This window comes from Mustela putorius, unplaced genomic scaffold, assembly GCF_011764305.1.
Source record: "Mustela putorius furo isolate JIRA1106 unplaced genomic scaffold, ASM1176430v1.1 tig00000129_pilon_pilon_pilon, whole genome shotgun sequence".
Lineage (NCBI taxonomy): Eukaryota > Metazoa > Chordata > Mammalia > Carnivora > Mustelidae > Mustela > Mustela putorius.
Window position 1 is genome coordinate 42,274,001 of NW_025421290.1, and position 25,466 is coordinate 42,299,466.

Consider the following 25,466-nt stretch of genomic DNA (forward strand, 5'->3'; position numbering starts at 1 on the left):
CCTGGCAGCAATTAGAAAGGAGTGTGGGGACAGTAGGAAAAGTTTTGCCAAGACATGGATGGAGGCCCAGAAAGTTTAGGGCTTGTTGGACTGACTTCAGAAAAAGCTTCACTTTACCAGACTAGTAAAGACCTAGAAATAGAGCTTTTCCTGAGACCCTGTAGAGTTTGCTTCAATATAAAAAATATTTTTTTTTGCTTGCAAACTGGTATTATAAATGTGTGAGTATGGAAATCTGCACCACATTGCTCTTCTGGCACCAGTGTCCTAGATATTTTTTTTAAAATACCGTCTTTTTGCTACAGTAATCAAGAGAAAAACATTCTCTCCTGTCTTTTATCTTCAGGTTTTGATTTTGTTTGTTTTGGTCTTACTGTGCCCTTGATTTGTATTTGCATTCTTCCTGTCACTAGCAGAACTCAGCAAATTCACCGACTGGGCTGCTCTTCTGAATGCTGCCGTATACTGGTTTGGATTCCCAAATGCTTTAGGATATGTCTCAGAAAGATTGGTTTTGTAGAAAAGCAGCTACTGTTGTGCCCTTTCCAACCTATTAACTGTGATACAGGTGGGAACATTGGCCTTGAGAAGTGGGTATCCCATTTGAAGCAAATAATTTGAAGACACTTGTAAGCTCTTGATTTTGGTAGTAAGCACTACAGGGACACAGAGGAGAATCTGTGTGCTCTGAGAAAAGTGTGTCTGCTTGAAGAGAGAAATCTCTTTCATTATTATTACTATTTTTTTTTTTTTAAAAGAATTAACCAAAGCAAGAGCAAGAGTTGAGAAGTGGAATGATGACCATTCAAAGAGTGATCGAATAACCCGAGAGCTCCGCGCCCAGGTCGATGACCTGACTGAAGCCGTGGCTGCCAAGGACTCGCAGCTGGCCGTGCTGAAAGTGAGGCTGCAGGAGGCCGACCAGCTCCTGGCCACGCGCTCCGAAGCCCTGGAAGCCTTACAGATGGAGAAATCACGGTAGCTCATCCTGGTGATAGTGACAAAGGGAATAGAAAGATTTTTCCCCATGCAAGTAATGATGAACACTGTAGTGTAGATTGTTTTATGAAAACTTAGCTTTCGAAATTTAGGGAGGGATAATTTAGCTTTTGGTAATGTTGTAAATGTGCGTGATTACAAGTTGATTTATTACTTTATTACTTGCAATTGAGATGCATTGTTAGCAAATTCTGAATTTAAAAATATTTGAAGAATATAGTGTCCTTAACTTTTTTTGGCATATAATGATATGTGGTCTGTACTTCTATTTGGATGCCTAAAAATATAGGTTACATTCCATTAAAAGGCAAAAAGATTTCTTTAAGAATATTTTAGTCAAATCATCTTTTTTTTAAATTTTTTTTTTTTTTTTAAATTTTAGGGAGAGAGGGGTGGGGGAAGGGGCAGCAGAGGGAGATGGGGAGAGAGAATCTCAAGCAGACTCCATGCTGAACATGGAGCCCAACACGAGGCTCAGTATCATGACCCTGAGATCGTGACCTGAGCCGAAACCAGGAGTCAGATGCCCAGCCCACCACGCCACCTCGGCGCCCCAGTCAAATCATCTCGTTTGTGCCATCAAGCTGATGCCTTGAAAGTTATTGCATCTTCTCACTTGGGCACGGTGGCAATAAGTCCTTTCAAGTGATGCCTTTTCTTGTAGAATAATGCAGGATCACAGCGAAGGCAGCAGCCTGCAGAACCAAGCCCTGCAGACGCTTCAGGAGAGACTGCACGAGGCGGACGCTGCCCGGAAGAGAGAGCAGGAGAGCTGCAAACAGATGCAGGTTAGAAAGGAGCGATGCCTTTCTGCTGTCTTAGGACACAGGCTGTGATAAAATCCTGCGGCGCGTTCTCAGAAAAATCTGTTTCTGTGACAACAACTAAGTATTTGAAAAGTTAGCCTAGTAATTTGCTAAATTTACTTAACCTTATGTATTAGATTACAGTGAAAATAAATTTCAACATCCTCTATGATCCATCAACAAGGCATTGACAGGAAGCGTGGGCATTTTTCTTCTGAGACAGTCTTTGACGGGGTGGTGCACAGGTTGGGCAGTGGTCCTAGAGCAGCCCCTCAGCACCCCTTTAAGAAAGGAATACACTTAAAATAGTTTATATTCAGTAGAGATAGATATTTTTCACTTCATTTTGTTGTGCAGCCAACATTACCATTATTTGATGAGAAGCTGATTTGGGGGGCACCTGGGTGGCTCAGTGGGTTAAGCCTCTGCCTTTGGCTCAGGTCATGATCTCAGGGTCCTGGGATGGAGCCCCTCATCGGGCTCTCTGCCCAGCAGGGAGCCTGCTTCCTCCTCTCTCTCTGTCTGCCTCTCTGACTATTTGTGATCGCTCTCTTGCTGTCAGATAAAGAAATAAAATCTTTAAAAAAAAAAAAAGCTGATTTGGGCCCTCTTTTTTTTTTTTCAAGATTTTATTTATTTATTTGACAGAGACAGAGATCACAAGTAGGCAAAGCAGCGATGAGAGGGAACACAGGGGGAGCAGGAGGAGAGGGAGAAGCAGGCTTCCTGTCAAGCAGGGAGCCCAATATGAGCCTCAACTCTGGGATCATGACCTGTGCCGAAGGCAGCCACTTAACAACTGAGCCACCCAGGCGCCCAGTCATAAATTTTCTTACATAATACTTGGTCTATATTTAGATTTCATAAATTTGATAGGTAAAAAAGTAATTCCCATGCCCAATTGTTCTAAACAGAAGTGTTTTCCACTAACAGTGCCTCAGAATTTAGGCATAGAGTACACCATATGGTGTAGCAGTTCTGTTCTAAGTGTGTACCCAAGAGAATTGAAAATATCTGTCCACACAGAAAATTGTACACAGATATTCACAGCAGCATTATTCACAATAGCCCCAGACTGGAAATATTACACATATCCTTCAGTTGCTGAATGGGTAAACAAAGTGTACTATATGCATACAAGGAGATACCATTCAGCCATAAAAAGGAAAGAAGTCCTGATTCATGCTACAACATGGACGAACCTGTAAGACGTTAAGTGAAAGAAGGCAGACACCGAAGGCCACGTATTAGATGATTTCACTTATATGAAGTGTCCGTAATAGATCTACAGAGAAAATAGATTCATCATTGCCAGGGGCTAGAAGGAACGGAGAAGTGGTTAGAGGATCTCCCTTTGGGGTGAAAATGTACTGATATTAGGTAGTGGTAATGGGTGTACAATTAACTCTGAATACAAGCAAACCACTGAACTGTACACTGTAGAAGGGTGAATTCTATGGGGTGTGAATTATATCCCCATGAACGTATTATTAATTGAACTAAGTTTTTTTATGTTTAATTAAAGTGAATTAACAAAAATTAAAGTTAATAAACAAAAATTCCATTCTTAGTTGCATTAAGCACATTTCACGTGTTTAGTAGAGATTAGCGTAGTCCTCTTGCTGTATTTATTTAAAACAGGAGTTAATATTGGATCAAAGGTTTGTGGCTTTAGCTAATGTTGTGTGAACTGTAAATGCTTTCAGACTTCTGCCTCACCTGAGTGTTCTGGTGATGAGAACTTTGGAGAACAAAAGTAAAATAAAATCTCAGAACTAGATAGGCTAGTAAGTGATAGGCATGTGTTTTTCTAGAATGTGCTTTGGAAGTTTCTTAAGCTAAAATAATTATATTTAATAGTTAATTAGAAAATTTGAAATAGAAGGAAAATGTTAACATGCTATTTAAAAAGATGTAGCTGTTTACTTAACTCTTCGGTTTGCTTTTTTTTTTTAAGATTTATTCTATTTATTTGAGAGTGAGAGACTTAAGCAGACTGCGAGCTGAGCGCAGTGCCTGATATGGGGCTTGAACTCCTGACCCTGAGATTGTGACCTGAGCTGAAACCACGAATCAGATGCTTAACTGACTGAGCCATCCAGGTGCCCCTTCATTTGCTTTCTGATAGACTTTCTGTTTTATTGATTGATCAGCTTGTATCAGGCTCACCAGATTCACCTTGGAAATATCTTAAACAGATTTCCATTTCTAAGCATCATCTTGGAAATTCCAAGTCAGTAAGCCTAGGGAAGGCTTTGGGTGGTGGTTATTTGTTTAAAACTCCTTAATTGGGGCATCTACCTGGCTCAGTCAGTGAATTGTCTGCCTTTGGCTCAGGTCATGCTCCCAGGGTCCTGGGATCAAGCCCTACATTAGGCTCCCTGCTCAGCAGGGAGTCTGCTTTTCCTTCTCCATCTCCCTCTGTGCTGTCACTCAAAATAAATAAATAAAATCTTTTAAAAAAAGAAAAAAATAAATCTCTAATCGATTCTGATGCATTGCCGTGTTTGGGAGCCAACAGCCTTCGAGTCCCTAGTCTTCAGTTCCTAAAAAATGAGGTGTTTTGTTTTATTTTTTAACCTCCCTGTTATGTTGTTGGGCTGAACTAAAAAAAAAAAAGAAAAAAAAATCCTATAAGACATCTGATTGGATGGTTGGTAAGATATATTTCAGAGGAGATGATCTAAAGATGATATAAAAATTTGTCACAGAGTGAGTTTGCAGCGCGCCTAAATAAGATGGAAGTGGAACGTCAGAATTTGGCCGAAGCAGTCACTCTGGCAGAAAGAAAATGCGCGGAGGAGAAGAAGAGGGTTGAGGAGCTGCAGCAGCAAGTCAAAGTGTGCAAGGCCGGCTTGGAGTCCTCCAAGCAGGAGCTGACTGACTACAAGCAAAAAGCTACTAGAATCCTCCAGGTAGGCAGGAAATGTCTTGGATGTTAAGATCTGCCAAGTTGGTGATGCTTTCGGACTCCATCTAGATCTGTGAGAGGATTCATTCGTGTTTGCCCGGGTTGGCTCACTTCAGCTAACTTCCTGCACCAAAATGGCCCTTGTTCCTACTGCCTTTCTTTCTTTTTATTGACAATTCATTCTGCCACGGCCTGGCGCAGGTCTTCACCTGTCACCTTAAACATGGCAATATCGATGTTTGTCATTAGGCAGCCATTTTACTCTTCCTGGCGGATCCCCCATTGAGTTTTTCAGAGCTAGTGGTCTTGGCCTCACGCAGCTTCCCCCGTGTCACCTCCTGTAGTCCTTGGTTTCTCCGTCCTTTGCCTCCTGAGGGGAAGGTATCCATTCATCTTTCTCTAGGAGGGTTTTCTAGCCTGTGCGCTGGTTCCTATTCTGCTGTATGGAAGCTCTCCTCCTAAGTCTGTCCTGTCTCCGTTTCTTCTTTTCTGCCACCATTTTCTGGCTCAGCTTACTCAAGAGCATACGGTTGCTTGGTAGAAGATCAAAGACTAGGTCCTGGAACTCCTGCTTAAGGAGAAAACAACCCTTTGTCTTTTTTGACTGCTTGGATCCATTTCCCTGTTGTTTTCTTCAGTATCAGACTTACTAGAATTTCCGTAAATATGCCGTCTTTATTTTAGAGCTGTTAACTCTAACTCCTTCGTGTAATTTCTGTCCCTGATACATTTCTGAAACTGTCTTCCCAGATATCTTCAATGACCTGAATACATATTTTCTTTCTTTTCTTAATTTCCATCCACTTTGATTGGGATAGAGCACTGGACACCGTTAGTCCTGCCTTCTTAAACTCCTGCCTCTGGTCCCACTCGAGCTGCCTTCTCTCCCTGCTCCCGAGTCTCCAGAGACCAAAGAGTCCTTTCAAAATCAGGCCCCACCCCCCTCACTGCTTCTTAGGTGATGTAATCCTGTACTCACTCTGTTTCTGTCTGTCACCTCGATGTCACTTAAGTGTGTCTCCCAGCCTCACTTCCTGACCCTGGTTTCTGAATGCCTACCAGGCTTCTCTGTGTGGGATGCGCCCCTCTCCCCCCAGCTTCTCGTTCATTCTCCAGTTTCCGTAAATATGACTCCTTCTTCCCAGGCAGTAGAGCTCGAGCCGTGATACCGTTTCGATTCCACATCCATGAGCCAGCACGTCCATTCCTCCAGACTGTTCTTTCCGATTGCTTCTGCCGTGTCACTCTGATTTATCATCGAGCACCTAACTATCCACGAGGCATTATGATAGATGCTGGGGGTGTGTTTTCTTTCTGTAAGGAGCGTTCAGTTAGCAGAGGGACACTGAGGTACTCGATGTGACAAAGTTCTTGATGCAGTAAGCCCTTAAAATCTGCGAGGGGACGTCAGAGATGACCGGATGACGCGGTGTCAAAAGGAACTTGAAGCATGGGTGAGAAGGCTCGTGGTAGGGAAGAGACTTCAGACAGAACGGCTGTCCCAGAGCAAGGGGTGTCTGAGGGAGCATGACTTCTTTACTGGACGCCAGCTGGCTCCTCTGCTGGAGCATGCAGGCTTAGGGATCAAGTGGGGGCCGGGGGGAGGGGGGCGGTGGTGGTAGAAAACGCAGTGAGGGGCAGAAGCCAGACCATGGAGGGCCTCACATCCTGTGCAGAGGAGATTTTTATCTCCTAGGCAGCGGTAGAGGGGAGAGGAGAGAGACTGAGCAGGGGGAGAGTTGGCACTGGGCGGGGCCCTGGGGAGGTGCTGGTAAGTCTTTATGGACATTGTCGGGTGGGGATGGAGTGGTGAGAGGGGCATGGTACAGAGGAGCCTATCGGAATTAATGGTGAGAAGTGACAAGGACAGGGTCTAGTTTGTGGTCGTGAGGGTGGCAGATGGGATAGGTCGGAGGTGGGGTGTGTGCGACTTCGGGATTCACCTGGAGGAAGGGGAACTGCAAGTGGAGGAAGGGAAAGGAGACCTTAGGAGGACTCAGTTCCCAAGCACAGGAGCGATACGCCCCGCGTGGTGCAGCAGAGACCAGGAAGATGAACAGGCTCGTGCCGATGAGCGTTAGGACAAGTGACAATGAGTTTGCAGGACTGTGCACTTTGCAGGATGTAACACCGAGGTGGAAGTTTCAGGAAGGCAATCAGAAGTAAAGGCCTGAAGCTCATCACAGGGGTCTGGGCCTTTACTATATTAGGGGGCAGAGAGAGAAAATTATGTGTGTTATAGAAAATATGAAAAACACAGAGAATTTTGAAGAAGTCACCCACAATTATACCACATGAAAAGAAAAACTATTTTTGATGGAGGAGAGCGCCTCTCAGGTCGTCATGTTGAAGGCGGAAGAGCTGATGGCCCTTCCTGCTGGCCTAGAATTGTAATTACAGCGCTTCTTAAACTGGTCCTCCACATCGAATCTTTTCTTCTAACTCATCCTTTCTACCAGTGCTCAGCAAACTTTTTCTGTAAAGGGCCAAATAGTATATGTTATAGGCTTTGCAGGTTCTATGTGGTCTTCATTGTATACTCTTTGTCTTTTTTTTTTTTTTAATCCTCCTCTAAACATGTAAAAATCATGCTTAGCTGGTGGGCTGTACACAGGCCACAGGCCAGATCTGGCCCATAAGCCATAGTTTGTGAACCCCTGCTTAATACCACCGCCAAAGTAACCCTCCTAAAATGATCTCTGGTCATGTCACTTCCCTGTCTACTTTTTAGTTGTTTGTTTTAGCCCACCAGATAAAAGGCAAACATTTCAGCCTGGCATCTGCAGCCCCCCAGGTTGACCCTAACGTTCTATCCGAGCGCATCTCAACAATACTTTCTTGTACGCCCTAATGCTTTTGCATTATTATGCTTTGTCCTGTTCTCTCCACACCTGTTAAAATCCTAGCCATTGGGGTGCCTGGGTGGCTCAGTGGGTTAAGGCCTCTGCCTTCAGCTCGGGTCATGATTCCAGGGTCCTGGCATCGAGCCCCGCACCGGGCTCTCTGCTCGGCGGGGAGCCTGCTTCCCCCTCTCTCTGTACCTGCCTCTGTGCCTATTTGTGATCTCTCTCTGTCAAATAAATAAATAAAATCTTTTTTAAAAAAGGTAATAAAAAAATAAAATCCTAGCCATTTTTCAGGATCAGCGTAACTGCTGCTTTCAAGTAAAGCCTTCTCTTCCCCAGTAAGTGGTTTCTCCTTGGAACCCTGCAAGTACTCTTAACAGATACACCTCTCAACTTTTTATTGCCTTCTACTGGACACTTGTAACTTCCTTTTAGTTTGTAAGGCAGAGGGTACCATCCCAAATGAGATACCTCTGCATTGCATGGGACTCTGAGCAGAGTGCCAGACCCATTGTAGGTGCTCTGTAAATATTTGCTGAGTAGCATGTGATGGAGATAAAAAGCACAAGAAGGGATGAGAAGAAAGTACGAGGGAAATCTTGTTAATGACAAGTTTTCAACAGTAGCATGGTCCTGGGGACTAAAATCCAAGGACAGTGTACAGCAAGGCCCTGCTGAGTTCTTATCTCAATGTGGGCTTTCTTTGATGGAGAAGGTAATTGGACTATTTCCGTACTGGCTTACTTGGTGTAATATTGATGGTATTCCGTATACAAGCTAATGTCTGTTTTGCTTAAAGATACTTCTTTTTTTATAATAGTCTAAAGAAAAATTGATTAACAGCTTAAAGGAAGGATCTGGATTTGAAGGCCTCGACAGCAGTACTGCTAACAGCATGGAGCTGGAAGAACTTCGGCACGAAAAGGAGATGCAGAAGGAGGAAATACAGAAGCTGATGGGCCAGATACATCAGCTGAGAGCCGAATTGCAGGTAAGATCGAGTACGGCTCCTCGGCACGGACAGCCGCTGACCCCAGCGATCTGCAGGTGAGCGGCGGTGGTCTGTATTTTGGGAGAAGTGTGTTAGTGAGAGGGTGTGTGGAACTGGTGTGGGAATAATGGTCGCCGCGTAGTAATGCATCTAAGGCGATCGGTTTCCTGTCCATCGAGGGACAGTGAGGTCTGGGAATAACACACAGAGGTAACGAGATGAGATCGTTAGATTCTAACCTTCTGTGCACCGTATGCCAGGCATCTTGTGGGCTCGGGGTTACAACAAGGATCCAGACAGAGTCTTCAGATTTATCGATCTGACAATCTCGTGGTTAAAAAACAATTGAGATCTGGGCTTGTCTATAAAACTGGGACATTTTCTGATACTGGAATGGACACAGGGACAGTCCCTTAATTAAAGTTTCACGAGAAATTTTATGATTTGTAGTTTATGGATAATTGCTGTTTTTAATCCAAAAGTAAGTTGGACCTTTTGTTTAGATTAAACATGGAGCCTCTGACATAAATATTATAGGAGGAGCCTCTGAGGAGGGAGGACAAGGTGTGGGCTGATAAGCCTTCTTCAAAAGAAAAACATTTTGCGAAGAATATTCATCCACGCATTAACTCAACAAATTATTGGTTCATAAGATGGGCGGGACCTACAAGAGGAAAGTGTGGACGTTGTAAGGCCAGGGTTTCTTACCTAGAGTGTGGGCTTGAATACCAGATTTGGATAGAGGTGTCCCGTCTTTGGCACTTAGTAGATCTGTTACGTGCACGAGACGAGCCTTAGTTTTCTCATCCATAAAGTGGAGATAAACACAGGTTCTCCTGTGGATAAAGGTACGTGTCAGAGGGCCAAGCATTGTTCCTGACACGCATCAGGCCCTCAACAAATAGCAGCTAGTGTCCCTTCTGGACTTCTTGGCAGAGTACAAGAGCTGATCAAGGCTTATCCTTATAGTCTGTATGGCTGGATTTTTTTTTTCCCTTAATTAATTTTGAATTCCAAAGACTTCAGTCCTGTGAACCTAGAAACTGAGTACATGCTAATCCTGTTTGTATCTTGTCTTATTTATTATATTCGTATTTGGGTGAGATTATAAATATGACTCGTTTTATTTAATATCCTTACCCCAGCGTCGTTGAGGACATTGAGCATTTCTCAAGAAGTTGATAAAATCTACAGTAAGGATTATGGTATATCTAGCAAAATGGGAGAATTGTTAATGCCTGTAATAGCTAAGAACTTTCTGGACAGGCATTGCACTAACCTCTCAGCGTCTGCTGTCCATTGATTCCCTCCTGTAATCCCCCAAGGGAGATGGTATATTTTCATTTTACAGTTTGAAGAAATTCAGTCACAGAGAAGGAAAGTCGCTTCCTATAACTAGTAAAGTAACAGGATTAGAACCATAGTCTGTCTGATTCCAGAACACATGTTTTGTTTTGTATTTTCCAGAATATGTGTTACTACCCACTGCTCATACTATCTGCCTCTCAGAGTTCATCTGTTTAAGTCAACTTGATGACAAAGATTAGAGTACCTGCTACTAACCCCAAAAACTTAAGGAGAGGGGGAAATAATTGTACTTCTTGCTGCTTTCCTCTAAATCCACGAGGCACGCTGGTGTTCTTATCTGGGTGTGTCATTAATCCCCTGTTCTTTCAAACAGTACCTGAAGTGCCAGAGTTTGCATAGATGAATATAAAAAGACTGTGCCAAAAGATAACAAGCAATTTAAGATGCTGATTTTAATCTCTTGTAGCACTGTATGGACAGACGCTTGGTTAACCTGTACAGGGGGTAACTATAGAAACCTAGAGTCATGTTCTTTGCCACTAGTAGATTCCACAGGAAATCTAGAAGGTGGTTTTTGAGTTTGAAGAAGAGAGAATAATGACGCTAAGTGAAGAAGTAAGAAATAGAGAAAGATGAAAGAACAGATAATGGTAATAAAGCTAAACCATGAAAAAAGAGGCTAACCTCAGGCGAGATGAGAGAGAAGTTCCATTGCTACTGGACCCCCACGCATACAAACTATAACCTGCAAGTCCAGGGGCCATCTTACGGATGTTATGTTTCTGTTCCTTTGGAAATTGTTAGCTTTTGGTGAGAGCTGTACTGTCCAGCGGCTGCTGACCTCCTCATCCAGCCCTGGGCTTCCCGCGCTGTGGCGGCTCTAGGGTCCGTCCGTTGCTCTCACTGTGGGCTGTGGCATACAGTGATGTGTCTGCCTGTGTACCCCCTTTGGGCGGAGACCATGTCTCACTTGTCCCCATCCCTCTAGTGCCTCCTGAGCCCAGTTCATGGCACAGCGGGAGTACTTGAAAGATGTCGAAATGAACAGTTGATTACTGCTCTCACATGTGCGGCTTGTCGTTTCAGGATGTGGAGGCACAGCAGGTTAGCGAAGCAGAATCAGCAAGAGAACAGTTACAGGAGCTGCAAGACCAAATAGCTGGGCAGAAAGCCTCGAAACAGGAGCTGGAGGCCGAACTAGAGCGACAGAAGCAGGTAGCGATCCTGTTTGTCTGTTTGTTTGTTTGTTTTTAAAGGTTTTATTTATTTACTTGCGAGAGAGCGAGCATGCACCCCAGTGAGAGAGCGTGAGTGGGGAGAGGGGCCGAGGGAGAAGCAGACTCCCCACTGAGCAGGGAGCCCAGCGTGGGGTTCCATCTCAGGACGCGGGGACCATGATGCTTAACCGATGAGCCACCCAGGCGCCCTGCAGGTAAGGATTTTAGTTGGACAGTTACCAAGGAAGACGCTTTGCTGGGGGTTCTCTGAGGAGACTCCGGTGAAGCAACTTACTGAAGTTCTTGCAGAACGGGTATGGAGTGGCGATGGTAAAGGGGACCTTCTAGACCTCTACTGTCTTGTTACCACCCACCCCGTCACTGTTTAATTCACAGGGAAGAAGAAGACCCACAGAATGGTTATGGGACTTGCCTAATCTCACGCAGTAAACCAGAGAATAGTCTAGAACCCGGAAGGCCTGTCCCAGACTGCTTGCTGCTACCTTGTCTGTGTTTTATTATATCTCCTTGTCACAGTGTGTATGTATGGAAGACCTAAAAACATCTGTTGATTTTCACATTTTACTACATTTGTACTTTCTAAGAACAACAGTAATATTATCTAATAGAAATATAAATACAACATTAGTGTGGTAATTTGATCTTTCTATTGAGAAGAAATATTTATAGACTGTTCTCACAAATCATGTTTAAAATTACATTTCTTTGTTCAGTTAGCAGTTGTCTGCTCCCCAACTTATTTTTCTTAGTATACTTACATAATAGTTTCCTTATTAAAACAGTTAAATATGCTTACATCCACATTTTCAGATCAAGATGTTATATCTAATGTTAGTAACATTTATAACTTACTGAATAACCACACTGTAAGACACTTAGTATACATGATCTTATTTTACCCTCACAATAAAAATCTGTTTTCTCTTCATTTTGCAGAAAACTATTGTTATAATGATCAGTGCCTCACTTAAACAACATTTTCAGCTTTGTGTGTTTATATTCTTTAGATCTTTTTTATTAGGATTTATCATTTCTGAAACGGGTTCTATTATGAGAAATGTTTGTTTTTATTACAAAGGTCCCACTTGTATCTGTTTCCTGAGTGGTAAGAAAAATGACCGAGTAGCCACCTGCAGAGTACATCATAGGCTGCCCTAGATAATTCTGTTATAAAATTGTCCTTTCAGAAATTGCATTTTAATTTATTCAAGGAGCTATTATATATTGAAAGGCAAAAATTTGATGTTCTTGATGGTTAGTGAGATAATTTTCATTTTATTATGGCAGATGGTCTTCCCACATCCACTGCCGGGGCCTGTTTTTAAAATGATAGAGTCCAGCAGAAACGAGTGCAGCTGAATGTAGCTCTAGGCTATTTATTTAATCATCAGATGTTCTAGGTGCAAGTGCTTAATCTTGGGATTAAATAGTCCTGTAGTGCTCTTTATTAATTTTAAGTAATTTCAACCTTAAATTTTGTGCTAGCCTAGAGCTTTAAATGAAATCATGGAGACCTTCCTATAAATTGCAGTTCTCATTTCCTAATTACTGCCTCATCTTCTCTGCTCTCACTTATCTCAGTTTCTTTCATCTGGGAAGTGAGCAGGTTGAACTAGATGTTCTCAAGGAGTCTAGCAGTTTGATCCTGTCTTGTCTCTACTTCTTCATACGGCTCCCTTTACTTACTTCGTCTGCAGTTAAGCATAATGCTTTTGAAGATTCTTAGCTAATTGTTCTTTCTTCCCTGACATGCACTGTGCTCTTAAATTCCAACTGACACCGACTCATCATATCCATTGTACAAACCAGCAGCGCATTTGTGTAGTTGTTAGTGAATCCGAAGTCTTTATTTTTCCTTGTTTATCCATGATAGAGCAAAACAGGTTCTAACACTGCGTGATAGAAATAAGCACATGAAGAGCTGCTCAGCACCGTTAAGTGTTAGAGAAATGCACACTGGAACCACAGCACGATACTAGGTTGTCCCTAGTGAATAGTTACACTTAACCAAGACTGACAATACCAAATGTTGGGAAGGATGTGGAAGAACTGGGCCTCTCCCATATTGCCGTGGGGCTGCAAAATGCCGCATGGATTTTGAAACCAGTTCAGAAAACAGTTGGGTGAGTTCTTTCCCTGTAAGTTAGACATAACACTTATGTGATCCAGCGGGGCTGTCCCTACATATCTACCCAAGAAAAGTGGAGACCTGACCATGGAAAGACTTGATACATCCTGCTGGAGTCGTGTTCATCAGACCCTTCCAACGGCCCTCATTTGTTCATTCTGCATAGACGTGGCACACGTTGGCTGAGTGCCTCCTGTGTGTCAGGAATGTTTCAGATACTGGGGATGACATCGGGAGCACTGATTTCGCTTCTGTGTATTCATGTCTCACTTTGTAGGAATTCCACTACATAGAAGAAGATCTGTATCGAACAAAGAACACCTTGCAAAGCAGGATTAAAGATCGAGAAGAAGAAATTCAAAAACTTAGGAACCAGGTATGAATGAGTGTTCACTTCTTGGGAAAAGATAACATCGCAAAACTAATTTTTTTTTTCAAGGGATATAGAGACCTTCTTTTTTCATATTTTCAGCAGCGTTCTGCTGTTGGAACAATGAGGTGTTTTTTTCAGTCTGATACAGAATTTTCATCTAAAGCCATTTTAATCTGTGTTTGCTGTATTCTGTGACTTCTTCATCTGGAAGTGTCTTGTAGCCACAGCCATCCGAGGACACGGGACTTACCCCCAAATTTCGTATCTTGTAACTTCAGTGGTGGTTGTGCTGACTGCCAGTTTAATAATTACTGTTTCTCTTTCCTGCGAAAAATCCAGTGATACCTTCCTGTTAACAACTGATAGGTCTTTTGTAAAGTCACCAAGACTTCTTTTAAACTCTGAAAATGTAAAATTTAGGAAATAACATGTGCCCACCGCCCACATTTACCAGCACTTATCATTAACTGTGACAAAATCATGCATCCACTTATCCTGTAACTCTGCTGTTTCCTTTTCTCCCTTATGTTCATTTTGTTTTTTATCCCTTATATTTATTGACTTAATAAATAATGAGGTCATTGATCATTTAAATAATTTACATAAAGATTGATTCTTCTCTTTTTAGTTAGCTGATGATGTAGTTTGAACATTAAAAAGGCAAATGATTTCAGTTTTTAAGTTGTCAGACTTTGTAACAGTCCATGATTTAAACTATTTTAAAATATTCTAGTTTTTCTAAGAGGAGCATCTGATTTCAGTGTTCCATTCTTCCCTCACCTACTTTTGTGAAGTGCTTACAAGTGGTAACATGACTTGTTAGCAGAAAGTCAAAAGAAAGGACCATAAACCACCAATTGGTTTAATCCTTAAACATTCCTGTATTTATTAAATGTTTTTTGAGTGCTTCCTAAGCCTAAGATTCTGTCCTGTTTTTGTTAATTAAGAATTAATCTTAGGGGGTTAGCTCGTAAAGTTTTTTTTTTGATCTAAGTAGAACAGAGGAAATTCTTTGTCTCATAACAGGAAGTTGATTTTTACAATTTTAAAAAAAGATCAGCATCTTCATATATTGTCCAAACAAACAAACCAACAACCCATAAACGAGTGACCAAATACGCACATAAGTAAGTGCTCAAAACCATCCGTCATCAGGGGAGTGCACATTAAAAGTGTAGTGGGCTGTACCACTACACTGATACTCGCTAGAATGATATAGTATCCCTAAATATCATGTACAGAGAGATGTAGCAATTTGTCTAATGTCAGACAGCTAGAAAATTGCAGAGCAGAGGTGAAAACCCAAAACCTCAGTTTGCGGTCTTTGCACTGCACCACAACTGCTGAGTTATGGAGGGTTTTGATTCCTGGCCAAGAAGTTCAGACTGTCCTTTGGATCAATGCTTTCAGATGTCTTTGATCACGACACCACAGTGAGAAGTAAAGTATACCTTGTGTCCCAATAACTCAGATGTACTTAGAAGTATAATACTAAAACAGAAGTTTCACAAAACAATGCTCTCATATACTATGTGCTGTGTACTCTCTGTCCCGTTCTTGGCCATTACTATTTTAAAATCTGGTTGTGACCCACCAAATTGGTTTTGTAGCCCATTAATACAATTTGAAAATCTCTTTCATAGATAGTGAGTTTTGAGAAATTGAATAATGCTACACTTTACATGTGGGAATGTAGGTTCTGTGTTGTAAGACTTACTTTATGTACTAATTTTATGAACACTTTGCCTTTCAGCTTACTAATAAAACTTTGAGCAACAGCAGTCAGTCTGAGTTAGAAAACCGACTCCATCAGCTGACAGAGACTCTCATCCAGAAGCAGACGATGCTGGAGAGTCTTAGCACAGAGAAGAACTCTCTGGTCTTCCAGCTGGAGCGCCTTGAGCAGCAGGTGAACTCCGCCAGTGGAAGTAGCAACAGTGGGTCTTCTATTAATATGTCTGGAGTTGACAATGGCGAAGGTAACAAAAAAGGAATTTCAAAAGAACATTGCATTGCCTTTATTTCCATCCTTGCTAATTGAGGCGTGACTTTGAGAAGTTACAGAAAGACCTTTTTTTTTTTTTTTTTTACAAGAAGGTCCATCCAGCAAAGCACTGCTTTTCTCCTGATGTGAGGCCTGAGCCGTGCACTGTTTGACATGATCTTTAGCAAACAGGACAGTGGGCTATGAATATGCCGCTCCTTAGTATGAGACTTGGAGAAGGGAGACTTGAGGAACGGTGATCATGTTGAAATACATAGGACATTCTACAAGATATTGATGACAAGGTAGATAATTTGGCAGTAAGGGGTTTTCAGGAAACTTGAAGATTTGCTGTAAAAATCTTCCAGTCTGTAATTATGAATATTAAAGTTAATAGTCCTGTAAGTATATCCATGCTCTATAATTTCAATTGAGAAATCTGTAGATTCCCAAAGTAATAATCAAGAAGAATGTTAAAGATTTCAGTATGAGCTTCAGCAGATCTAGTTTTTAATCTTAGAGCTTCATAAAGCCTACAAAGTAGTCATTCAGTAAATTTCTCAGTTCTTAGGCTTTCAACTAAAATTTTTTTAAGGGGCGCCTGGGTGGCTCAGTCAGCTAAGCATCTGCCTTTAGCTCAGGTCATGATCCAGAGTCCTGGGATCAAGCCCCACATTGGGCTCCCTTCTTAGCAGGAAGCCTGCTTCTCCCTCTCCCTCTGCCATTCCCCCTACTTGTGCACTCTCTCTCTGTGTCAGATAAATAAAATCCTTTTAAAAAGTAAATAAAAGTTTTTTTAAGTTTTTTTTTTTTTTCAGCGTAACAGTATTCATTGTTTTTGCACCACACCCAGTGCTCCATGCAATCTGCCCTCTATAATACCCACCACCTGGTTCCCCCAACCTCCCACCCACCCCCTCTTCGAAACCCTCAGATTGCTTTTCAGAGTCCATAGTCTCTCATGGTTCACCTCCCCCTCCAATTTCCCCCAACTTCCTTCTCCTCTCTAACACCCCTTGTCCTCCATGCTATTTGTTATGCTCCACAAACAAGTGAAACCATATGATAATTGACTGTCTCTGCTTGACTTATTTCACTCAGCATAATCTCTTCCAGTCCTGTCCATGTTGCTACAAAAGTTGGGTATTCGTCCTTTCTGATGGAGGCATCATACTCCATAATGTATATGGAACTTGTTTTACATGTTTGTTTTTTAATAACATGGTTGCTATGAAAAGAAATCTCCAAAAAAAGGATATTAAAATCATCCAAATAATCCATTCCCCTCAGATAACATTTTGGAATATCTCCTTCCAGATTTTTTTTGCTGTATATGTTTATATTATCTATTTTATTGGTTTTTAACTTTTTCATATAAATCCATTTATTTTTAAGATTTACTTATTTATTAGAGGGAGAGAGAAAGAGGGAGGGAGGGAAAGAAGGAATTTCCAGCAGGCTCCCTGCTGAGCGTGGAGCCCGATGCACGGCTTGATCTAACCATGAGATCATGACCTGAGCTGAAATCAAGAGTCACACACTTAACTGACTGAGCCACCCAGGGGCCCCTAGAGCTTACTTTAAAAAACAAAAACAAAAAAACTCTAATCTGTGACAAAATAGCCCAGGAGAAGATCCTAATTAATACATAAGAATTAAATATAATCTGTCAGAATTGTGGTTCTGGACTAGCTGGTGAGCTGGGGGGAATTTGTTTAAAGTTAAATCTTCATTTCATTTGCACACAAAATTAATCCCTGTTAGAGTGAAGAATCAAGTATTAAAACCTGGAAAAACTAGAAGAAAATTATGGTATTTTTGGTTAGAAAAGTGTTCAGTCTCACTAGTAATTACACATACCAAAGAAGGCAAATTAAAGCACTTTATTGAAGTCCCAAAGGAGGTAAGGTGATGGTAGACTCGAGGGAGGTCTGCAGGAAGAGTTTCCAGGCAAAGAGAAGAGCAGGTGCAAAGGCCCAGAAGTAGGAGCAGTGCCGGCATGTTGTAGGAACAGAAAGGAGGCCAGTGCAGCTGGAGAAGACTGAGTGAGGGGGGAGAGTAGTCCAAGGGGAATTCAGAGAACTTTGAAGAATCTTGAGAGGGGTGACTGACTGCATTTTGGCAAGATGCCTCTGGCAGCTATGTCCAGAGTAGATTACAGAGAGCTGAGTGGAGGCGGGGGACCAGAGAGGAAGCATCACATTAATCTGTGTGAGGGAGGGTGGCAGTTCAAACCAGAGTGAGATCTTGAGGGGTTTATCGTAAAGGTGAGCGGGCAGGTTGGATGTGGAGTTCAAGAGAAGGGAGTCCAGGGTTTTGGCCTGAGATGATGGCGCGGTGGTGCGATGTACTCAGATGGGGAAAATGGCAGGGTGAGTAGGTTGGCAGGGAGGGCAGAAAGTCAGGATCGTGGTTTTGGCCATGCTGAGCTTGAGATGCTGTTCGACATCCAGATGGAAACAAAACAGATGAGTAGATGAGTCTGGAGTTGGTGGTCCAGGCTGAGGATACCAATCTGGGAGTCATCAGCATTGTAGAAAGGGTGTCTGGCCTCACTCTTGCTAGCGTAGGAAGAAAGTGCTCATTAATATTGACTCCTGGCAACATTTGGTATTTGTAAACTTCAGTTTTTACTAATTTCATGAGGAAATAATTGTTTTAGTGTTTACATTTTTATTTTTATGGATATAGAAATTTAAATATTTTATATGACCAAATTTATCTGTCTTTATGGTTTCACCTTCTTTGTGTAATGCTTAGAAAGTTGGCCTTTGAGAATTTCTTTCATTTCTAATACAGTAATATATTCAACTATAATTTTGTTAGGACATTGCTTTTGGTATTTGTACACTGATTCACTATTTTCTTGCTTAAACAGGCACACGGCTCCGAAATGTTCCTGTTCTTTTTAATGATACAGAAACAAATCTGGCAGGAATGTACGGAAAAGTCCGAAAAGCTGCTAGTTCAATTGACCAGTTTAGGTAAGCAAGGGCAGTAATGATTGAGTGATGGATTGTCAGCTGCTCTTGTATCCTTTTCTGGTGGCTTCAGTCACAGTGAGTCCCCTCAGGCAGAGCTGGTAATTTAGAGCAGTATTTCCCTGCTTCCTGTCACGGTATTTTGATCTCATGAGATGGCTTCATGTGGTGGGCCAGTGCCTGTGTTTTACTGAAGATGATTAACCCTGATCATTTCTCTTCTTTCTGTAGTAAACTCATATTAAAGTTCATTGAGAAAATGTTCATGTCATGTAAATGCATCTTTTGAAATGTTTTTTTCATTACTTTATCATATGATGAGAATAAAAGATGCCACTATGTTTAAGTGAACAGTATTCATGTTAACATATACTTTACATATATTACATCAGCAACATATCATCTGTATACATGTTTTTGTATATTTGTAACTTCTTTATACTAGCAAACATGTACCTTATAAAGAAAATGTTTTAACGGTGTATGTTTGCCTTGATAAATGTCATGTTTAAATAATCCATTAAACTCTTTGGCCTCTTGGTGTTTATAATTAAACACAATTATAATGACTTATTGCAAAATAGAGCAATCTCTTACATTTTTGTGTAAGAATAGAGCTGTGGTGTTTAAAATCAAGAGAATGATTTGCTAAGGTTCTCGAGGCCATGGGGCCAACAATGCCATAGTCGTTACATTCAGATTATTAAGCACATTTATTTCAATTCTTTATTTATTCAACATATGTAATAATTTTTAGACAAATTAGATACGAGGCACCATGCTGATGGCAGTGAAAGAAGCAGAAAGGCCTAGAAGAAGGGTGTATTTGCCTTGTAGGTGTATCCATCTTGACAGGGAAAAATGTTGCAAAGAGGTGGGAGTAGTAAGATCTGGGCTTCATATTCTTCCCATATTTCCTTTAGTTAATTGGTTAGTTGCCTTTCTGTAGTTCTAAGCCTTTTAGAAGCATGTGTTGGGGGAGGGTATGTGCTATGGTGAGTGCTGTGCAATGTGTAAGCCTGATGATTCACAGATCTGCACCCCTGGGGCAAATAATGCATTATATGCTAATAAAAATAATTTAAATAAATAAGGGGAAAAAAAGAAAAAGGAGAAAAGAGGAAAGGAAGAAAGAAGTGAGGAAGGAGGGAAGGAAGGAGCATGTGTCCGTGCGCCAACTTCGGGTTAGCTGTGCAGGTGTTCGCCGGCCGGACTCTTTCTCCTGTGCATGTGTTGATGCTCGCCTTGTCTCTTCCATGTAACTTCTTTGGTCTCTAAAAGAAGAATTATTTAGAGAGTTTTCCCCTATAGTTGTAGCTAAAGACTTAAGAAAACTAGACTGTATTTAAATCAAGCCACAAAGAATAGAGAAAGTATTTGTTTACTGTGATGATTCTGTATGGTTATTTCAAGTAATCACTTAACAGTCTACCATAAAATGATTTTTCTTTTACGGTGGTCACCTTAATAATTTATCCAAGAAATCCTAAAAAGCATCATTAGCTGTTGCCCCAGGAATTTGTGCTTTGAGTGTAACTGTGTCCTCTCCCTCCCCCCGTTGGCACAGCATCCGCCTGGGAATTTTTCTCCGAAGATACCCCATAGCACGAGTGTTTGTAATTATATATATGGTAAGTATATTTGAAAAACTTATTTGAAAAAATAACGCTACACTTGATTTTTAGCAGTTTTTTTTAGTTGCTGATCATTTTGGGTAAAAGTCCAACAATTAGTTTTGAAAGAAAATAGAACTCATTGTTGGCCATGAAAACTTTTTTTCTCACGGATGCAAGTAGAGTTACAGTTCACTTTGTCTAAAACATAAATTGCTCAAAGCCTTGTCCTACAGTAAAACGACCTATAATGCAGTTCGTTACCTCCACTTCTGAGCCCCTCTAGTGACAAAAATGGGGTGCAAAACAGTTGATTTCATTTTTATGTTGATGTAAAGTTTCTTTGATTATTTTCCTGTGTTTAGCTTTGCATTCTGAAAGGACCTCAAGGTTGATTTTCATCCTTCCATGTTTCTTAGCCCTAATACAATGGTCGCCAGGGTTTGCAATACTGTTTCATGTGTCCTTTGACCGTAAAAAGCCCTCTAACTGTTCCGAGTGAGGACATCTAGTTGAGTTCAATTAAGACAAGCAGTCTTCCTGAAAAAGAAAAAGCTTACGTAGAAATTTCTCTGTGATCCACTAGAGGGAAGAATTACTCCTTTGAATAAAAAGTTTTTAAGAAACTGTGGGATGGAGAGAAAAAAAAGAAAAAAATTGAACAGCATCAAGAAGGATTTAGAATAGGAGCACACAGGTGGATTCCGGTGTCGGGGCTGATAAGGAACACCTGCGCCAGGTGTCTGTCCTGCTGTCAGCGCTGCCAGGAGGGAGCTGGGGGAAGTCCTCCCTGTAGGTCCTGTGTTAGACCTTAAATCAGCCTCTGAAGCCTGACACATTATTCCCATCAGGAATGTCTTCCCGTCTCCTCTTCACCAAATCACGGCTCACCCCTTTTGCAAAACGCCAACCATACAACCATGACTCTGTTCTAAAAAGCTTTTGCAAGCAACTTCATGTGCATCTAGCAGTTTCAATCCTGGCCTCTACTCCGAGTTATAATCCCCTGATGGGTTATTTATGTGTACCCGTGTGTGTTATGAGAGCGCTAACAACTCTGATCATTCTCAACCGAGGATTGTGTAGGTTTCAAAACCGTTCCCCTCCCTTGCACTTCGCCCGTCTGTTTGCATGTTTATTTCTTCATTACTTATTCAGTAAACAGGTAGCCAGGCACTTGCAAGGTTGCAGACCCAGTGCTAGCCTCAGGACTGCAAAGATAAGACGTGGTTCCCGCCCTCAGGGTAGACACAGTGAGCCTTTGGTGAAGATTGATGTATTGGTTAATCTATAAATTGTCTGCTCTTTCTTCAGGCTTTGCTTCACCTCTGGGTCATGATCGTTCTGTTGACTTACACACCAGAAATGCACCATGACCAACCCCATGGCAAATGAACTGAGCCCAGTCACCTCAGTGATTGGTTGTCTTTTTTTGGACTTGGGATCTGCAGAAGGACCAGTCGCCTAAAACCGCTGAGAAAGGTGCACAAGGTTATTTCATCACTACAGGCTTTTAACTCGTTAAGTTATTATACAAGTGCTCTGCTACCTAAATCTTCCTCTCATTTCCTTCAAATGGTAAGAGTTTCTAAAACAGGCAGACAGTAATTTAATAAGCTCAGCTCTGCTTTTTCTGAAGTCAGAGGTTCACTGTATAATCATATACACAGAGACCGGCTGGGTTTGTTCGCCTCCGTACGGACCATCCTATTTTAGGTGACACGCATTATGGGTTATAATCAGGGAGACTAATTGTATTTAGTGATACAAATAAAATGTTTTCTTTTTGATAATTCCGTCTGCTTTTGTATTTTCGTATATTTAGCTTTGCAAATATGGATTTGCTTCTTTCATGCTAAAGACTGGATTGGTGTAAGTTTTTGTATAAACACATAAATAAAATTTACTGTGCGTTTTTCTTTTTTAAAATAATAGTTTCTCATCCCCATTGAATAGGACCTTCCCAAACCAGCCGGCGTGAGGAGAGCAGAAAGCAGCAGCGGCGTCTCCCCGTGGGTGATTCCTGGTGCTTTGCCCCCGCGCCGCCGTGCGCACCTCTCCCTCCTGTCCCCACCGTGCCGGCCACCCCTGCTTGTCACGCACTCAGTCACTGTCCTCCTCTCTCCCTTTTCTCGAGCCTGGGCCCTGGGTTAGCTCAGGACATCCCTGCTCTTAGCTTTTAGGAACGAAATCTGTTTCATCAACCTTTGTACTTTTAAAACACTCCAATGCAAAAATGTTACAGCGTTTCTGAAAAGAGACATTTCTTTTACCTTAAGTTCATTGTCTCTCTTGGCTTTCCTTTCCCTCCACATGTCTGAATTCCTAAGTCTTCTGGTCCCTGGTGGTCTGTCTTCACGTGTGATTAATACATGTAGATCTGGGGCAGGATGGGGGGCAGTTCTTCCTGTCAGGAATGTTGTTGAAGACGCCTGCTGGTGCCAACTGAAAACCTGACCGGTTTCTGTTAATGACATCTGTACCATGATTTTAATTGGCTATTAATTCTCCCGAAGTTTTGATACCCTAGGAAATGTTTCTTATTTTTCATGAGAAAATGAAGTTTTGAAGGTTATCTGATGCATGCTTGAGCTTTTTCTCAGCTTAGTGTGAATGAAGAAGGCAGAAGCGCCGCATCGGCTGAAAGCGGAGATGAGAGATGCGGGGTGGAGACTGCGGGTGGGGGGGCTGTCGGCGTGGAGCTGGGAGGCCGGCTTTGAGCTCACATGGGATAAAGGACAAGTGTGGTTCTTGCTGCTCTCTTCGAAAGGTGGTTTTTCCTCTCTTCTAATTTGGAAAAATTTCTGAAAAATGATTAAAACCAGGTTACATAACTTAAATGGAAAACAGCACATGCTTCCCTGTCGTGTCCTGCCAGACTTCCCGTCTCCATGCGTCCTCCTGCCTCTAAATCTTCCTTCAGTCTTTGTACTTTCTTGGCTTTGGAAATAGTTTGACAAAGTGTTTCCAAGATTTTTTTTTTTTTTTAGTTTTAATTTTAATTGAGTTTCAGTTTCAATATTCTTAGCCACTAACAACTGGGGAATTTTTTTAAAGTGTTCCCTTTCATTTATCCTCAGATAGCACGAAACCTTGACTTAATTAAAAGGATTGCATGAGAGCCAGTTGTTTTCCTTTTTATCCAGTGTATTCATTTAAAGACATTATACATACGTAGAGTCTGTATAATACATATACGTTACAGATATGTATGTATACAGATAATCTCAGAACTCTGTACTGCTTTCTATTTATAGCTATCAATTGGAAAATAAGATTGTTTTACTATTAGAAGATTATTTCTCTTTATGTAAACTTTGTGCATATCAGAGGCTACCATTTCTGTTGCTACAGAACAAAACCACCGAAGGAAAAGCGTGGGTTTGTAAACACATGTTTACCAGCCTGTCTGTTCAGGGAGGAAGGGATCGGCTCTCTGGGCCTGGGCCGTCCAGCCTCAGTTTGAGAAGCCTGAAGAATCCAACTCCCCCTGTGGGGGCAAAAACCCCGACTACTCAGATATGCCTCACTGGGTGCTCACTCTCTATGGCAAGAGGCCATATTGGAAAAGGCCCTGTATTGGAAAAGGCCGTATGGGCATCTTGGTAGGAGGAAGTAGAAGGAAAGAATTGTTAAAGAGCATAGTCAGGGACTGACAGCCTAAGGCAGCTCTTCCGGCTGAGACTGGTCAGAAGAAAGAAATGATTGAGAAAAAAAAAAGTCTTAGTGGTCATGCTGAACATGTTTAACTAGTGTTCCTATGAACCCTTTCCTGAGTGAGAAGAACACAGAAGTTCATGCTTCTAAGACTCAAACATACACCTCAAGATAAGAGTTTCTCTTTTAAAGGAACATTAGAACCTCAAGTTCAAAGCCTTATTCTTAGAAGATGCCTCAAAGAAAAAAGCGAGTGGTCAAGTTTTATTTCAAGCTCTAATAAGGCTCCAAAGTCATTCAATGTGTGAATGCCCTGCGTGCTGGTCCCTTCTACGAACTGGGAGTAGCAGGGAGCGGAAGTCTCTGTGCTGGTGGGGCTTAATGTTTAAGTGGGAGGGCAGACGAAACGTGCAGAACGTGAGCTTGGTATTAAATGCTGGGAAGATCAATGTGAAGGAAGAGAGAAGTGGTGGGGGGGGGGGGGAGTCCTCTGCAGAAATGACCCTGGCACGGGGCCTGAGCCCTGGGGTAGGCCGTGCAAAACCCGGCCGGCTTCCTGGGCAGGAGCTGACAGGAGGCCAAAGCGTCTGGAATGGGAGCAGGCTCCGTGAGGAAAGACAGAGCGGTGGGCAGCGTGGTAGCGACCTCTAGCCCGAGGGGAGGACTTGGAATGTGAAATCCTTTTTCTTTTCTCCTTAGTAACCTCCTCCGACCTTGAACCACCAATTCCTTTAAATTGCTTTTCTGAATTTTAAAACTTAAAAATCTGTACTTCAGAAACCCCAGGCTACAATGGCTCCAGATGCCAACGATGCATAGTGTCGATTTCTCGTTGTTGCCGTGAAGACAGGCCGAACCCACAGCCGGCGACTTGTGTTTCCCTGTGTAGCTGCAGGGCAGCGCGTCAATGCGCTTGCGTGTTCCGCCATAACTTCTTGGTCTCCACATTCACTGTTAACTCTTACTGTTTGTTCAAGTGAAGAGCAAACAAAAATGAAATGAAATCCAAGAGGACAGCTGAAGACCAACATGTCCCGTGTTTGTCCAAGCATGGCATGACTCACGGCCTACCACCACCGCTGTCGCACGCCATGGGACCTCAGAAACCCCAACATATTGGGACATCTCTGATCCCCAGAGGTGAGGACCATCCTTCTTTTTCCACTGTTGTATCCTCGGTGCCCAGACCAATGCCTGGCCCGCGACGGGCCTTCCACTGCTGCTCCCCGAACTTCGCCGGCTGCACCAGGCAGAGTACCAAGCGGCACAGTCCCTCTGTGCTCTGATTCCGTCGCTCAGCATCTGTCCGTTCGTGCAGCACGTCTGGTTCCTAAGACCAGGCCAAAGAAGAGCAGCCACCTGGCCAGGTACGTTGACAGTGCTGAGGACTCCGACTGGGCTGCTTGCCAGAATCTCCCCAGAAAGAGAAAGGCCGTAAGTATCTAAAATACAAAACGAAAAGGTGGCCCGAGGATCCTGCCGGTCCTGGCTGCGCACAAACAAGAGCTTTACTCATCGGGGAAGTTCAGTCGTGCTTAATGGACTTTTCCCAAAAGACAGTGGAGAAGATTCCTGAAAGCAGAAAGATACTCAGGTTCAATTTTTAGAAGTTCTGCAAAGCAACGCCTGCA

At 42.3% G+C, this 25,466-nt stretch overlaps 1 protein-coding gene across 2 annotated transcripts in view; it reads left to right on the forward strand.

Annotated features, from left to right (window-relative positions):
- GOLGA5 (golgin A5) overlaps window positions 1–21,971 on the forward strand; it is a 31,755-nt gene extending 9,784 nt beyond the window's left edge. For both annotated transcript variants that reach the window (XM_004754799.3, XM_045072977.1), the window contains 10 exons: window positions 759–978; window positions 1,664–1,787; window positions 4,517–4,720; window positions 8,383–8,553; window positions 10,948–11,076; window positions 13,505–13,603; window positions 15,354–15,579; window positions 18,463–18,568; window positions 20,133–20,196; window positions 21,493–21,971. In XM_004754799.3, the coding sequence (XP_004754856.1) occupies window positions 759–978; window positions 1,664–1,787; window positions 4,517–4,720; window positions 8,383–8,553; window positions 10,948–11,076; window positions 13,505–13,603; window positions 15,354–15,579; window positions 18,463–18,568; window positions 20,133–20,196; window positions 21,493–21,573 (1,424 nt within the window). In that variant the 3' untranslated portion in view covers window positions 21,574–21,971. The remainder of the gene's footprint in view (window positions 1–758; window positions 979–1,663; window positions 1,788–4,516; window positions 4,721–8,382; window positions 8,554–10,947; window positions 11,077–13,504; window positions 13,604–15,353; window positions 15,580–18,462; window positions 18,569–20,132; window positions 20,197–21,492) is intronic.
- The last annotated feature ends 3,495 nt before the right edge of the window (window positions 21,972–25,466 follow it).